Source organism: Miniopterus natalensis, chromosome 14 (genome assembly GCF_054644295.1).
Source record: "Miniopterus natalensis isolate mMinNat1 chromosome 14, mMinNat1.hap1, whole genome shotgun sequence".
Classification (NCBI taxonomy): Eukaryota; Metazoa; Chordata; class Mammalia; order Chiroptera; family Miniopteridae; genus Miniopterus; species Miniopterus natalensis.
In genome coordinates this window covers 5,102,125-5,119,535 of record NC_142094.1, presented here as the reverse complement: position 1 = coordinate 5,119,535, position 17,411 = coordinate 5,102,125, and the positions used below count along the sequence as shown (strand labels likewise).

General features: G+C 37.5%; 1 protein-coding gene across 4 annotated transcripts in view; it reads right to left on the bottom strand.

Annotated features, from left to right (window-relative positions):
- Positions 1–276: 276 nt before the first annotated feature.
- Positions 277–17,411, bottom strand: part of CCSER2 (coiled-coil serine rich protein 2) — a 209,619-nt gene continuing 192,484 nt past the window's right edge. For 3 of the 4 annotated variants that reach the window (XM_087824241.1, XM_087824243.1, XM_087824242.1), the window contains one exon: positions 277–5,633. In XM_087824241.1, coding sequence (XP_087680367.1) covers positions 4,815–5,633 — 819 coding nt within the window. In that variant the 3' untranslated portion in view covers positions 277–4,814. The remainder of the gene's footprint in view (positions 5,634–17,411) is intronic. The other variant, XM_087824244.1, reaches the window with a different exon arrangement.

Here is a 17,411-nt window from a genome sequence, read left to right as displayed (position 1 = left end):
TGTCGCAGGAGCGACGCGCCTGCCCCGGGGTCGCCGCGAGGCGAAGGCCGGCCGTGGGCGCCCGTCAGCTGGGCGGGCTCCGGTGCCCGGGGGCGGCCCCTGCGGAGCCCCTCCAGGGCCGCCTCGCAGCGCCGCGCCTGTCTGCCCCGGCGCCTGATGGGGCCTTTTGCAGATGTTTGCAAAAAACCCAAAAACCCAACCAAATGAACAGATTTAAATCTTTGTGGAAAAAATATACTAGTAGTAACATTATGAAAGTCAATGTTGAGAAGGCAATTATAATTAGGAACTTTATTTTTATTGACTACACCAACATTTTCAGGAAAGAGTTTACATCCAGTTTTACAATTCGTTTTACAAGCGCGTTGTAATATACAGTATTTATACTTTGAACTTTTTTTTTAAATCAATGGGAAAAACAATACTGCACATAACGATTGTGGTGTTTTTGTCTTTAGTTAGTAATGACTTAGGGACTTTAAGTTCTTCAGGTCAGTGTTATCTTGTTATGGCGATGCTTTACCAAGGGAAAATGGATAGCTTTTCCTCAACAGAGTGAAAGCAGATGATGGATCTTTAATTAGTAGCATAATTGCAGATTGCTGCCCACCGTCCTAATCATTTATTCAAGTGTATTCTTTCAAATTACTGCAGCAGAAAAACGGAAAGGAGGTGTGGAAAGAAAATTAGAAAATCTAATTTAAGCATCAGAATTTAAAAAAGCAAGGCCATCATCCCCAAGGAAAGTACCAGGTATTTGTATTACAGCTGTTAAGCACTTTCAAATGTGTGCATAAGCATGCAAACAAAGTTCTAAACACAGAACCGCTGTGGAACAGTGAGAGTGAACTGAAATGTGCTGCAGTCCCGCTGGTCGTCACACAAGCCTACGTGATTACAAATTACAGCCCCAGTGCCCTGGAGCCCAGGAGCCCATCAGGACAGCCCTACCAGGAGAGTGGCCGGTGTGTACCACCACCTGCGCTGCCAGGGAGACAGAGGGATAGGTGTGGGGGGATCGTGGTCTCTGTGATGCAGTGAGTAAAATACTTCTTAAGTCAATGAATACTTCCTGGGTCAATGAAACATTCAAAAAAGTTGGTGCTTTAATGGGAAAAGTGACATGCTGAGGATATAGTTCCGTAGACGGCTGTACTTCAAACAGCAACAATTAGAGAGATTTATTTCAACAAAAAAGCCACGCCCAATAGGAGGCATTTTGCTATTTCAGGCACAGCTCCAAGCAATTAAGCTCATTTAAAGTGCAAATCTGATATTTTCTTTCATATTTTGGTTTTTACTTGTTAAAATACTTAGTAGGTCCCCTAATATCTCTATAAATACAATAAACAGTAGTCTATATTCCTGAAAATATTGCACAAATTAAAATGAGACTACCAAAGACAAATGTTAGAGGCTCTCAGTCTTTAGAAACATTCTAAATGACCACCTAAATGATGCAGTCCTTTGATGCATTAAAACCAGCTGCACCTACTCTGATAAACTCCTGACGCCAAGCTTTCTTTAAAGAATTTGATATGCATCTCATTAATAGCCAAATGTATCATTCTACATACTCTAGTGATTTTCTTTCACAAACGTGAAACTTAACCAATCCCCAGAAAACTTCCTCAGGACGTGGAATCCATACACTGCAGCCATCTTCACTGAATCACAGGAACTAAAACCACAGTAATCTGAGTTCTGTGGAGGGGTTTGGGCAGAGTTAATATACAGAAGCACTAAACAGAGGTTAAGCCAAATCAGGCAAGCTACAGTTTCACCTTGTTTCTGACTTAACATTTACTAATGAGCAACCTAACACAGTATTCTTGCAGTTTTTAAAGAAAACTGCAGGCAAATAATTTGTTGGTTTTGTAAAAGCATCCTCAATTTTTTTCTCTTAAATATATTATGCTTCATAATTATATCGATGAGCCTTCTGCCAAGATTAAGGCTCAACAACAGTACAGAGTTCGAAATGATGGGTTCATTCATTTCTGCAAATTAACAGGAGAAAAAAGAGCTGGAAAATATTAGAATAAACAAATTGCAGAAGTCAGTATTTTATGTAATAGACAAAGACTTTTCCCTCAGACTAGAGGGCTAAAACTAATGTGAAGCTAAAACTTCCCTTAAAGATAAAGGCCTATGAAATAATGTCACACAGGAGTCCATGTGTGTGCTTCGTGCTGCTAGGCTGGCTCCAGATCCTGGCAACCCTGTGAATGAGTGACGTCCACCACATCCTGTCCTCACAGCCTGGCCAGCCCTGTAGACTCAGCCTAAGGCCTCTACTACGGAGTCAGTCCATCTCATATTTGGTCTTCCTCTTTTCCTGCTGCCTTCTAATCTCCCAGCATTATTGTCTGTCCCAAAGAACGCTGTCCTCTCAAGATGTGTCTATATCAACTTCTAAATCAACCAAAGACTTCCTAATTCATCAGTATGTTCTATTTTAGGGAAATACAAGGTGTCCCCCCAGAATGTATATAAACTTTGAATAATTATAAAGTCAGTGTTTATTAACGTACAGCTCATTTTCAAAATTTAAAAGAATATACAGGAATAATTTTTTTTTTCAATGCCCATTTTCAAACTGATGACCTTTCTGGTCATCCAACTGCTGATAACATGAAGCAATGGAATTGCAAACATCAGGAATCATTTCGTTTGGTATCTGTGTGCCCTCAATTCGTCAACTGCTGCAGTTGTGTACTGTAAACTTTATCTTTTATGTGTCCCCCCAAAAAAGTCTAGTGGCACTTTAGGATAAATTTCCTTTGTTCAAAGCTTAGTCTGGCTTCCCCCATTATTTCAAATCAGTTAAAACTGAGGAGGAGTGAAAATTAAGTGAGTTATCAGCTGTGAAAGTGTATGTACATTTTTGGGGACACCGTACCCTGAATAGTGTGATAACGTTGTCCCATTTACAATATATGAGATCAGTTATCTTTCTCCTTCCAATGAAAGACCACGTGTGCCCACTTACAGCTGCAGCCATTACTGCTTGTCTCTACCAACAAACAAGAGCTTTGCTGACATGTCTGGTCACTTTACACTGATGGTATCTGCACAGTATGAAGACTGCCTGGCCCTGTGTTTCTCCTGCAGAACTGCTGCTGAACCACGCTCACCTGTTAGCAAGTCCAACAGCGGATTGTAACTGGTGAAAAGCAAACTCGCGCGAATGGTAAGGGAAGCCCACCTCAGAGTGGTAGTGATCACCTCTTATGAAATTTACAGAACAGCACTTGCTATTCTCTAAAAAGGGGTATTTCACTAATGTACATTTTTAAAAGGAATCACTAGAAATTTGAGGAGCTAACTTTTTGACCAGAACCCCTTTTGATAAATTTTTTAGTCAACTGATCACAACAAAAGTTTACATTGTAAAAGCCCATCTCTCCAAAATACATTAATTCTAATTAAAACAACAACGGGTGAACCACCTACAGATGACATGATCTGGGAGGACAAGAGGACACATTTACTGAAGCACCTGAAGAGCGGTCCCAGCATGATCAGGTTAGCACAGCTGGTCCACAGCTATCTCTCAAGCACATTAAATAAACATATTGCCACTGAAATATCTTTTAGTGCCTTTTAATAAAACCATTTCCCCTCTCTAATTCTACTTTTCTTCCCAAATTTACTTTTCAAGAAACTGAAATTCAAACATACACCAACACAAAAGGGAAACCTGAAAAACTCAGCAAAACAAAAGTATTGTGTATTCTAGCTTTCTCAAGATTGTCTTACATTTATAATTATTGCCAAAATATTTTAACTTGTTTTGCTACAGAAAATAGTCTTAAATCCCTATGCATGGGATATTTATATCCCATCAAAGTTTTGTGCAATCATTTCAAGTCCCATTATACCAGTCATCAGATATTAGCAGAAAGTCAATAAATATACATATTACAATAAAGACTTCATTTAAAATATATGCTGTGAGACTTCCAAACAGCTATCACGAATCTGTAAGCCTATAGGGTTCAAAACTGAATTACCAGCAAAAGTCTAGCACCAGCATCTTATAAATGAATACACCTTTAGGTACATGTTTCAAGATGTATCCCAAGCTTTCCAAAATGTATCCATCATCCAAAACAAACACAACGGTGTGTGTGTATAAAACAAGATGTTAAAGTAATATATAATTGGTTTATACATAATATGAAACATCTCCGCCTGGAGTATTTGATACATACACATTGAGAATAGCTTGCTGACCCTAACAAGGAAAATAAAACTTACACAGACTTCCCACTAAAGGCTTGATCTCCTTTATTCATCATACAGCTTTTGCATAGACCTTTTATTAAACATACAAATCACTGGCCAGAACTCTGCTTATAGACTAGTGCCTTCCATTATCACCAATTCTTTAGTTAGAGTAATAACCATATTCCCAAGATGGACAAGTGAAAAGGGTGAGGCTCTGAGAACTGCATTTAATACAGACCTTAAAAGGATTAAATACACAAAGCACATTCTTGCCTGCTATGTGAAATATTATGAATTTTCTGATGTGCAGAGTAATGGATAAGATCACCAGAGCCTTCTGTAGGCCTCTGATATGCGTAAGCAAACTTTTGTGTTTACCTGAGACAGATATACTCAAATGCTATGTACTTCAACCAGGATATGAAATGGAAGAGCCCAAACTAGTAGAAGCTTCCACATTTTAATGTTAAAGATTTGCAAGCTTTCAATGGAACCTCGATCACAGCAGCAAACTGCATGTAAAGCTATTACAAAACAGACTGCTTTTTAGAAAAACAAACTGGCAGGCGATGGCTATGCACTTAATGTATCTTTGGTTTAGGAAGACGAGAGTATCGATGAGAGGACAGACAATCCCCAGAATTCAAATTGCCATTTGGATTCTGCATGATTTCTTTTCTTTTTGTTAATGGCCTTGGGATGCTTGTCTTGGCCTGGAAGTTCTGGGGTTCTAGTCGGGGGTTGCTTATTTGTTTTTGTTTGAAAGATCCAGAAGGAGGGCGGAGCTTAGATGCTCTTGGATTTAGATTATTTGCAAGATTTGTTTGACTAGATGTTAGTTGAATTTTTGCTGAATTACATGGTGTGATTATTGGTGAGTTCTTACAAGTGGGAGTCCTACTTGGAGATGATTCAGAAACTGAAGGAGGTACCAAAGAATTCAAGATGGGTGTCTTAAAAAGCTGCAATGACTTGGGCTGAGAGGTGCAGTCCTCTGGTGAAGGCTGGTTTCTTCCAGCTTTCTCAGCCTGGCCTACTGCACTTGACTGGGTAAGTGATTGAGACGAAGTGGGTATAGCCTGCATGTCACTAACTGTATTATTTGCCAAATGATAAGACTCTTGAGCATCCATGGTCACGTTCAAATCTGCTGCCAAAGGTGTACTCTTAGCCACATCCTTAGTGAGCTGTGGGCTTGAGGAAAAAGGCTGGTCTTCCAGACCACAGTTGCTTTCTTGCTGCAAGTCATGTGTAAAGCTTTCATCCAGGTATGCAGCACCCTGATGTGTGCCCTGGATTGTGCATTCACTGTGGTCCTCGATATGTTGCGATTTTATCAGTTTTCCCTGGGCGTGGTCTGTGGGTCTGGGAAGGCTGCTGGAAGGCTGTAGTACTTGAGGCTATTAAAATTAAAAACAACATTAGCAACAGCTCATTTTAGAAATGCCACCCAGAATTAATATAAGTTCCAATTTGGCTGTGTTAGTACTTACTATGTTTTAATATGAGATGTGAGGTTCTTTTAAATTAAAAAATAAAATTGCAACATTCAGCTGAATTCATGAGACACACTACAAGAATCATAATGCAAACAAAGAGTGATATAGGCAGTAAACACTGAACAAGATCCAAAGTCACACAGAAGAAAAGAAAAGTTTAAAGTGCTGATTTATTGTTGAAAAACGAAGTTCCTGTTTCAACTGATTCATTAAGTATTTAAAACTTTATATGTAAGAGCTTGAAAGAAGGATTTTCATGGCACTTTGGTTTAATCTCCATAAAGCATTCAGACAGTAACTGTGATCTTCACAATATTACCAATTTTTAAGATTTTGTTCAAAAGAAAAGCTGTATACCACTTTATCACACTTGACTACAGGGGGTATATATTTAAAAGTGTCAAGGTGCTGTACCTCTATGTAGAATTAAAATTACCAGCAAATAAGGTTTAGAATTAAGATGATATTCTCAGTTGATATGCACTTGTAATTAAATAAAAATCGGTCAATACACTTAGCTAATGCTAACCTACCTTTAATATTCTTGTTGAAAAGTTTCAGAATAAAATGTTTTCACACCTTATTTGTTCTGTCTCACTGCCATATGAGGGATCAACTAAGGTTCTGCTGTGGCTGAGATGTAGAAAACAGATTTACCTTGCCCAAGAGTGAACACCCACTTAATAGAATTAAATGATCAGCCTTTAGAATAATGGCTGAGATTAAAACAAATCTGAAATTGCCTGTAGGCTCAGAAGCCTACAATACTAAGGTTCTTAAGAGGCCAATGTGCCTTGCATGCACCTTTCTGGAGCTCAATGTGTGAATCAAGAAACATGCCACCTCTGTTACTTTTGTGCATTCATAAAGAAATATGAATCTTAAAGTTTTCTTTCAATTGCCCAAATAGTAGTTTACATGGGGCAGAGCCTACTGGTCATGTCCTGATACAGGGGTGGTTGCTATAAATGTACAAACACACACACACACACACACTCTCTCTCTCTCTCACTTTCTATTAAATAGTATGGGCTGAAAATACCAAAAAGTTTGACACAGGGCTTTGAAACATGAAATTAGAGGACCATTTTTTACTAATAAAATAACTTTTTAAAACTATGCTAATCCATAAACAAGTCTACAAGTATCTCTAACTTCTCGAACAGAAAGGATGAATCTATTTATGCTGCATTATTTGTTTTGCCACTTGTTTCACCTCCTTGAGCAGCACTGAGCAGCGGCGTCCAGGGTCAGCAATCGGGTTAGATTATGGCAGGGTTACCAGGGACTGAGAACGAAGTTCACTGACTCATGGAAGGATAGTTGGCCATGATGTTATAAGGCTGACTTGCTATTTGAAAAATAGTAAAATCAAGAAAAAGCCTACTCAAAATTAATCCACATAGAATATGTTATATTAAACTCTTATTTTAGAATGTTTAAGATAAATAAGCCATCTCAGTTTTTACTTCAAGTGAAATATCCTGGACTTTAAAGTCCATGGGCATTTTCACAAGAAATCACCATAGAGATGAGTAAACTGTCCTTCAAGAACGAAGGTCCTAAGAAAAGAAGAATGAAGCTAAAATCACCATGTAACTAATTCAAAACACTCTCCTTGGGGTTCCCTCGAAAAAATGGCCATGCCAAAGTGATCATACACTCTAGAAACATCAGAAAAACACAAAGCAGGACAATATTAGGAAACTAAAATCTACCAGAGAAAACAAAAAGCAATTGAATGGGTATTAGTTTTCCCTTTTCACCCTTAAAAACTAGTTTCAAGTTAAAAATCTTAAAGCAACTAAGACCTTTGAAAATAACAGTGACAATTTAAAAAATGACTTCATTGTAATATGTCTTCTGCCAGTAAGAAAAAGCTATTGGCTCAAAGCATAAAAAGGAATGATTTTTCAAATTAAGAGAGAGTAATAAACTGATTAAGAAAACCAAATCTCCAGAAAAGGGGCATTGTGAAATGTAGATAAATTACCCATTTTCACTGTTCTGATCACTTATATTACCCCACTGACTACTATTTATCAGAGAACTAAATGGAAATACAGCAGATAAAAGATGTGCTGCTTATGTTAAATGCAATGAAGCTCCACATCAAATATAAAAGAACTGGAAAAAATATGTTTTTGGTTTTTCTTGTCTTTATTTTTTTAATTTTTCAATTATAGTTGACATACAATTTATTTTCATTTTTTATTTTATTTTTGTTAAAAATATTACAGATGTCCCTTTTTCTCTCCAGTGACCCATTCCACCCTGTCCCACCCCCCAAAATAGGGTTTTAAAAATAAAATTTTGAGTCTTTTAACTGAGGAGTTAGATTGAACAGTTATATTTAAAAAGTATAAACTATTGCTTGATTTCATTAAATAAGTCAGTGGTTCCTGAATAATGACTAAATAATGTTGATTTTTTTATTTTTACTAAAAGTGGTATGATACAATTTCCCTATCCTAAAATAAATGAATGTATTGCTTTATTGTTTAATTGAAACTAGTTTGAAAAATAATTCTACTACTGTGAAGAAAAAAGTCTCTTACATTTTGACGACTGCCAGGTTGGAGGGTGTTGGGGGACGGGTGGGAAGGGGCAGGGACGAAGCAGCACAAACTGGTAGGCAGAGAACAGCGATGGGGATGTACAGTAGGGCACAGGCAGCACAGGCAGCACAGGCACTGACTACGCATGCTGTCAGACTCATCAGGGCGATCACTTTAAGTTATGCAGATCTCTAATCACTGAGTTGTACACCTGAACTTAATACAATATCGTGTGTCAACAGTAATTTTAAAAAAAAATAAAAACTGATGAATGAAAGAGGCTCTTGAAGAAGATCAAGATATGACTTTAGCAAGGACCAAGGAAGGGACTTGCTCCGGACATGTGGAGGATTGTGCAGAGCTGGTTACCCACCAAGGCCTGGACTGTCATTAATTACCTACTGGCAAGGTGAACAAGAGCTGCCTCTTAACATCTAGCAAGCAAAGATGAGATGTGTTCTGATACCTTGTTGCTTGCAGTACAATTTCCCCAAATTCTAAACATTCAACTATATTAATATAAAGGCAAAATGTTAACAATTCATCTTGCCCACTTTCACTACTGCTCCTATGCTCTCAGACAACTTTAGAATAAATTCTAAATATAAAAAGAAAGATCCCATATTCTCACGGATAATAAGACCAACAGGAAGAAATATTAAAGACCGTTCATTCATTTTTTAAAATGTCAAGGATGACAAATTTCAGAGGGAAGGCAAGGGTGGGGGATAGTGGAGGGGAGAGATTAATCAAAGAACTTAGATGCATATATTCATAACCTATGGACACAGACAATAGCATGAAGGGGGGAGAGGGGAGATGCCAGGTGGAGGGGATCAACGGGGGGGGGGGGAATACCTGTAATACTTTCAACAATAAAGATAAATTTTTAAAAAATGTCAATAATGCATCATGCATTATGAGGTGTAGGAAAGTGTGGAGCTGAATGAACACGATGCTATTCCTGCGGTTGAGAGGCATAGTGAGGGAGATAGCTAAACAAATGATGAGACCATGTCTCAAACAGAACAACACAGGGGGACAAAAACAAAACATAGGCCTGATCAGAGAAGTCACAGAGGGCATCCAAGAATTGCAAACATCTGAATTAAGTTTCAAGACGAGGAGTTTGCCAAGTAGACAGAAAGGGGACAACACTCAGTGTATAGAGGACTAGTGTAGGGCACAGAGGCAAACACACACACACACACACACACACACACACAAAACCAAAAAAACATGGTATGTTCTAGTAACTTCAAACCGTTAGGCTGTATTTGGAGAGCACAGTACTGGTGAAAAGTGTAGCAAGGGTCAGCTCATAAAGGAAATCATGTCAGGCTAAGTAGGTCTGACTTGTGCAGCAGGTAATGGGGACGCTGATGAATTTTAAGCAGCAGAATCATTAAGATCCAATGTGTATTTTACAATGCACACTAGCAGAATCAATGAGGAATGTGAGGGGTGGGGATGCAATTGCAAGCAGAACAGCCAGGTAGGTAGTATGCTGACTGCTAGCAGCCAGGTGATAAACTATAAGGGTCTAAAATTAGGGTAGTGAAAGGAAAACAGGAAAGGATTGAAAGAGATTTTGAAGGTGGGACAGGTAAGTGGCTGTTCAGGAGGAATTTAAGATGAGTTCCAGGTTTCTGGCTTTGGAGATGCAAGATGAAGTACTGCCTCTGGGGAAGTTGCCCACTCATTCCACAGCCTCTGCAACCCCTAAGACTCAGGGCAAAAGGAACCCTCACTACTGGGGGACTTCAGGAAACTCCCATAGTCACAATAAGTAGAGCTCTATTACTTGATCCTTGCACCTTGTAGAAGGGTTGGTTACTGAAACTTTAAAATGTGGGCCCATCCCTAGACTTAAAGAGCTAAGTGCTGCTAACTGGACTCAGTAACTTTCAGTCTTTCTTTAGTTGGACGCACTATTCAGAAATGACAGTTACAAGCGTCAAGGTCAAGAGTGCTAGCGACAGGCACTGCTGGTTAATTAATTGTGCAAGGGACTGGCAGGCACCTTGCACTGATAATCTTAAATGTCTATCCTGGGATGCTCACATAGATAACCAGAGACTACATATCTATATATATTTATACACACACACACACGTACATACACACAGGGGTGCGCAAAAGAGGTTTACAGTTGTGAGTACACGAAATAGAGTTAATAAAGTTATTGTAATAATCATAACCTGCGTGTCTCTCTTTCCATAAAACAAGTGCAAACCTACTGTTCCCCACCCCAGTATACACATACATATATATACACACACACATATATGTGCTAGAAAAATGAAAAGATTAATTAATGAATATCAGTGAGTGGTATATTCCAGAATTACTTCTTTGGTAATAAATTATCAAAATGATACTTCCATGTTGGGTTGATGATGCAGTGCTCATAATCAAATAAAAACAAGTTTTAAAAAACATTGATGAAAAAATCTTATAAAAAATGTTTACCGTAAATAAGTTCGGGGTTAGCTTAAAAAGGTCACGTTCAGAAGGGCAGCAGGAAAGACTACCTTGGAACCTGAACTTGGCACCTCTCACAATGGCCTACTAGCTAAGCCACAAATGTGTTTTAGTTGGGTGACTAAATACTTCTGGATAAAATGAGTCGGGAAAACTGTCTTAACAAGCATTCAGCTATTTTTCATTTCTAATTCTAATAATTAAATATATTTTGTTCTTCACATAAAATACTTATCATAGAGCCTCCTAGCACACCAAATATGCTCAATAAGCGTTATCTATGATTTAGGTAAAAATGATGAATTTAAGCCATGGTCTTTTTGTAAGTAGGTCTTGGGGGGAAAAAAGGCAAGTTCTCTAGCAGTATAATAATAAATTAGTTGCTACAGAATAAGAGGTTTCAAGGCTCCAAATACATATCTCAATAATGCCGATCAGATCTAAATGTTTTAATCCACAGCAGGTATATGTGATATGACTCAGAAGGCAAGACACTTGAAGTCTAGCAAATTTATAGACGGCTATACAAGGGGCTAGTACAACAAAGTGTGCATCACTTAGCTCTTAGAGTCAGGCTGATTTGGGTTTTGAGTCCTGAGTCTATCACTTGCTGTGGGTAAGATACTGAGTAAATTATCTTACTGCTCTGAGGTAGTTTCATAATTTATAAAGGTGGATAACCACACTATCTACACCACATCAAACAGCTGTAAGTAGTAAATGACACATGCATACAGAGTGCTTAGCCTAATGCCTGACAAATGACAAATACTTGAGAAACATTGTACTCTGGGCTGAGAACAGGGTTTCCCTTCTTTGCACGGGTAGATAGCCAGGCTCCGGTTATGCATATATGATCTCTAATTATCACAAGACCCTAGGTGAAAGGTCATGTTTTCTTTTGGTAAATAAGTAAGCTGAGGTTAAATAAACTTAAGTAACATGTACAAATTCACACACCTGGCAAATGGCAAAATGACAATTTGTACCCACAGAGAATTTTAAATGCAGTGCTAAAACTTTATTATTCTGTGCTATCTGGGTAATTCCAGTGAGTTCACAGACTTTCAGAACATGTAGCATAGCCAGATGATTATTTTAAAAACTCATCAGGCATACGTATTCAATACCAATATTCAGGTACTGAATCATGCTCTATTTCTTTCTTAGCTGATCTATCCTATACAGGAAAATTCTCAAACTCAAGCCACACTGTGGAGCAGTATTTCTGGGAAAAAGTGGTTTCAAGTGACCCACTTGAAAAAATACACTGAATACAAGGAAAGGTAAACTAGCACTCATCACTAAGAAACACTTCACCTTCACCGTTTCGTGCCACTTCAAAGATTTTTAGCATTACCGTAAGAAAAAAATACTCATATCAGTTTCCGTAAACTGTTCTAAAGTCACCAACAATAATAAAATTGCAGCTAGAAACATCAAATCCTGATAGAGTGAAAATATGTCAAAGTTTGTAGGATAGAAAGCAGGAGTGTTCTCAAGTGTAATAATGCTATTGCATAACAGAAACAGGAATTACCTAAAATTATTTTCTTGGTACATAAGAGTTTATTGTTTATTAAATACATTTTAAAGGTTTAAAGAAAGATGAAAATGGTGCCATCTGTAACATGCCTGTAATTTCATGCAGGCTCTGACATGCATCATGCAAACTGGAAAAACAAAAAAAACAAAAAAATGATTATGAGGAAGGTGGTAGGAAAAAATCTGAAATTGTACTATACCACGCTTTGTCAGAGAAGTAATGGACTAACTTCTCAACTCCTTGCCAAAGGCATAATGGGAGAGCAGAGACAAGAAAAGACAGGACAATGGTGTCAGAGGCCACACACACATCAGGGAACTGCCATGATTTGGTAGCAGCCAACAGTATCTGCTCTGCCTTTGTTGTTGTTTTTCTAGGCATTTTTAATATATTTGTATGAAATGAAAACACTTAAACAGATTTATACTTTCTTGCTAGTGTTATACTTTCTTGCAAGTTAATACAAATAAATATTTATATCCACAGAACAGTGTATATAAAAGTTCTCACACTTAAAAGGAATCAAAGAATTTTTTCCAAATAATCAAAAGAATTTTGACACAATTTAATATTCATACTCCAAAGATCTAAAAAGGTTTAGCTGCATGTAATCTCTTATGAAGAAAGTAGAAATTATTTTTTAATAATTTCAGAGTCTTCCACAGTATAAACTAAATGAAACTCAACATTTGTTAATTTACTTTTATGACTGCTGCTACATTAAGGACCAATAAAAGCATAATCTGATCTTCATGTTTGTCTTAAATATAATGTTCTAAATGATAAGTGAGGCTCCACACAGCACTGTAGAGATGGAAGACATGACTGGATCCCTAGTATAACTACAGTAGTCCCCCTTGTTTACAGTTTCAGGTGCCTGCTGTCTCAGTTACTTGTTGTAATCAACCATGGTCTTAAATATTAAATGGAAAATTCCAGAAATAATTCATAAATTTTTAACTGCATGTTGTTCTGAGTAGTGATGAAATCTCATACCCCGCCCTCACTGGGGATGTAAATCATTCTTTGGACAGTAGCATATCCACACTGTGTATGCTACCTGCCAGTTATTAACTCAGGAGCCCTCCTGGTTTCAGATTCACTGTCACAGTGCCACAGTGATGGTGTTCAAGTCACCCTTAATTTATTTAATGATGGCCCCCAAGTGCAAGAGTAGTGCTGCTGATAATTCAAATATACCAGAGAAAAGATGGAAAGAGCTTCCTCTTTAAGATGAGAATAGTGTGTAGTGTGTATAAGGTTCTGTATTATCTGAGGATTCAGACACCCACCGGAGGTTTTGAAATGTATGCCCTGAAGATGAGAGGAGACTACTGTAATTATATGAATTCTGCTCTATAATTCATATAAACCCAATCATAGCTTCCAAGGTTTCTTGGGAATCAGGAATGCTCTTATTTCCTTATGCCTCAGAATGGCGCCTCTCACTCTCAGAGAACTTAGAAAGATACCTGATTTATACATATAAATTATAAACAAATTCTTAAATTCAATGGCTCTTCTAGTTGATCAAGTTAACTGCTTGTGTACAGATGATGTTTGCAGAATTGTGCACCTGAAACCTGTATAATTTTGTTAACCAGTGTTACCTCAATAATTCAATAAAAAGTTAAAAATTTCAGGAAAAACTCCAAAAACCATCAAAGTGAATAATAATGACTTAAGTAAATAGGGACATTTACTACACAGGCACCATCAGTATAAGATGCTCAATTTTAATATCTCTAAGACAGAACCACCAGTGTCTATCTAAAGGGTGAGTAGTTCAGAAAACAAAACTAAGTAACATCATAATAGAACAAATTCCATTAGTATGACCAATATGCATGGTATATTTATCCAGAACAGGAGACTGCAGGCACCAGGTGCAGCAACAAATACAGTTAACGATCCCACAACCTGCAGAGCAGGTTGTTAGAACAGGCTTATACAGAAAACAGCAACTGCTGTGCTGCTCATAATTGCAAGGTGTTGAGAGAGAAACTAACTCATGCTTGGTTTTATGGGACAGCCTCCTGGACCATGAATTTGATGCATATTTCGTCAATTAACCAATGACTACACTAAACACTTGAATTAGCTGCAAAATTGAACAAAGAACCATATTCTACATTAACCATACTTCAAAAAAATTAGCTTACTGTAAAACTGAATTGTTCAGTTTTTACTCAGTTATCCTGGTTTCCATTTCACTGGAAGATATTTTATTTTTATGAAAAGTCACTCCTAAAGCTAATTTCTCATTAAAACACTGAAACTTATGAATTCCTTATATATAAAATTAGTGGCATGGGGAAGCCAATCAGATGGAGCATGTTAATACACACCTTATGTTTCACAGTTCAACAATACACACCAGTGTCTCTAGAAAGGTGCAACCTTTAATTAACATCTTTCTAGAAATCTACTTAGGTAGATTTCTGAGAGATGCCGACACTGATCTATACACAAGAATGGTCTGCACTGCAATAGTATCTCTGTTTAAAAGGAAAAAATGGAAACAATACCAATGCCCAACAAGAGGAAAAGATTAAAGTATATCCACATGATAATGTAATATCACAAAGCCCTTAAAATTATCATTTCAAGAAATATTCTATATAAGAAACATTCACATAATGATACTATGTGAAAAAAGCAAAACAAAAAATTAAGAAAATATGAGTGTCACATGTCCTAAGAGAAAGTACTATTTTATGAATCTTTTATCTGAATGTTAAATATACACACAAATGTGTTGGGTTTTAAATGCACAGTTTCATTCAGTAAATACCATACTGGGTTGTAATGTTAACTGTTGCATATACAAAAAGTCTATGAAACACCTCCTGAAGGTTATAGAGAAGGTTGTAAGACAATGTAATCATTATTCCTAATGTAATTCTGCTGAAAACAGTTAGTTGTTATTATATAAATTTAGAAACCAGGTAGTACTACAAAAAACTACTGGGCCATTAAGGTATAAACATGATTTATGTTATTTTTGGTGTTTCAAAACAACTTTTTTCTTCCCATCTAAGTTATTGCACATGTAAGGTAAAAGTAGGTAAGATTTCTAAATTCTTTTAAACAAGGTGTTAAACAGCAAATTTTAAAAGTCGTATTAGGCATGTTAAGAAGTTGGTATTCATTTCAAAATAAACTTTTTGGAAAAGTTAAGTATTCCTAGAAACACATACTCTGGCAAGAAATGCTATTTGAGATTACCACTAAGGCTTTTTACTTCCCCAAAGTAATTATTTTTATTAAACTTTTCCACTGTGGGGTAAGTTAATCACTGTCTCTAATTTGACAGAGTTGGAAATTAGAAAGACTAAATCAATGCCAGTTAAGTCAATCTGGACAGAAGCTGAGGCGCCTATTGAAATAGGAAGACCCCACATGGAGATACTTTCTGCTAACCCAGAGAAAATTTTCATTTGATATTGGACGACAAGCATTCTCAAGTTGAGAGACTAGTGATATACTGGAGAGAAGAAATGTAAGTCAAGATGTTCTGAGAAAGGAAAAAAAAAATACTTAAAGACTAGGATTTTCCTTTAACTCCATTTTTCTAGTTATTCTTAAATTCAGCAAGGGCATTAGCCAGTGCGGCTTCCTGGAATGACTAGAGTTAAATACTCCCTGTAAACATGAGTTATTTCACTCTGCATATTGAGACCTGGCTGGCTATCATTTTTATGCTGGAAGGTCTACTATTTATTTATTTATTCATTTATTTATTTATTCATTTATTTATTTTAAATCCTCACCTGAGGACATGCTTAGAGAGAGGAAGGGGAGGAAGGGGTGGGAGAGAAACACTGATGTGAGAGGGAAACATCAATCATTTGCCTTCCAGATATGCCCCGACTGGGGATTGAACCTGCAATCCTGGTATGTGACCTGACCAGGAATCAAACTGGCAACCTTTCGGTGCCTAGGACGAAGCTCAACCAACTGAGCCAGCCTGGCCAGGCAAAGTCTACTATTGTTGTATATTAAAAAGAAAGCCAAGCCCGGTGGGCGTGGCTCAGTGGTTGAGTATTGACCTAGGATCCAGGAGATTGCTGCTGTTTGATTCCTGGTCAGGAATCAAAAACTGAAAAACTACTGGTCAGGGCACATGCCCGGGTTGTGGCTTGATCCCCAGTCGGGGGTGTGTAGGAAGCAACCGACAATGACTCCTCTCTCATCACTGATGTTTCTATCTCTCTCTCTCCCTCTCCCTTCCTCTCTCTGAAATCAATAAAAGAAAGCCAATAACAGATTGCCTTATGACGACTAATAGCCAACCCTACCTGGCTTCTACATTTAGAATTAAAGGCAGTTCACTTAAGTTGATGTTCAAGAGGGCATCAGAAAGAATGTTTCACTAACACTCTGGCTCTCTCTTACAGAATTAAAGTCTCCAAAAAATCAGCACTAGGAATCATATATTAACTAAATGTGGAGACAAATATTATTTCACTGAGTATGTTTAGTGTAGGAAAAGGAAAGAGCTGAAAAACTACTGGATTTACTCCCATAATTCCATACCCTTTTCTTTCTCTGTATTTTATCATAAAAAAATAATAATGATTTTACTGGTAAACTGCTTCAGCTGTTTTCAGGGTAAATTCAAAATAGTGCAGTAGTTTACAACATATTTCTCCTCTAAAGGAACCTTCCAAGCTCAGCTGTCGAAAAGCTAAGAACAAGTCTAGCCATCACTTTCCTCAAACAGGGTCTTACAAGTCTCAATGATCAAGGACCAGGGCCAGTTCTCTCAGCTGCATAGGCCAAGAGAACTTGCCAAGGAAAAGACTCCAGTGTATATATACCATCTCCTAAGTGGCTAACACATCCAAACTCTGGACAACCAACTATTTCTTTTACTAACTTGGAGATGCAGATAAAGAAGGTTTGATCTAGAAAAGCTAGAAAGATAGGTCTTGATAGCAGTGTTGCAAAACAGTGCTCCTTCACAGCTGGAAATGAAAATGACAACTCAAACCCAATAGGAAAGGAGAAAGCAGCATTTGAAAATGGGAAGTCAATGATTCAGGGGAAGGACAAGAAAATTCTAAAGCTATAAAACTAGTGAAATGG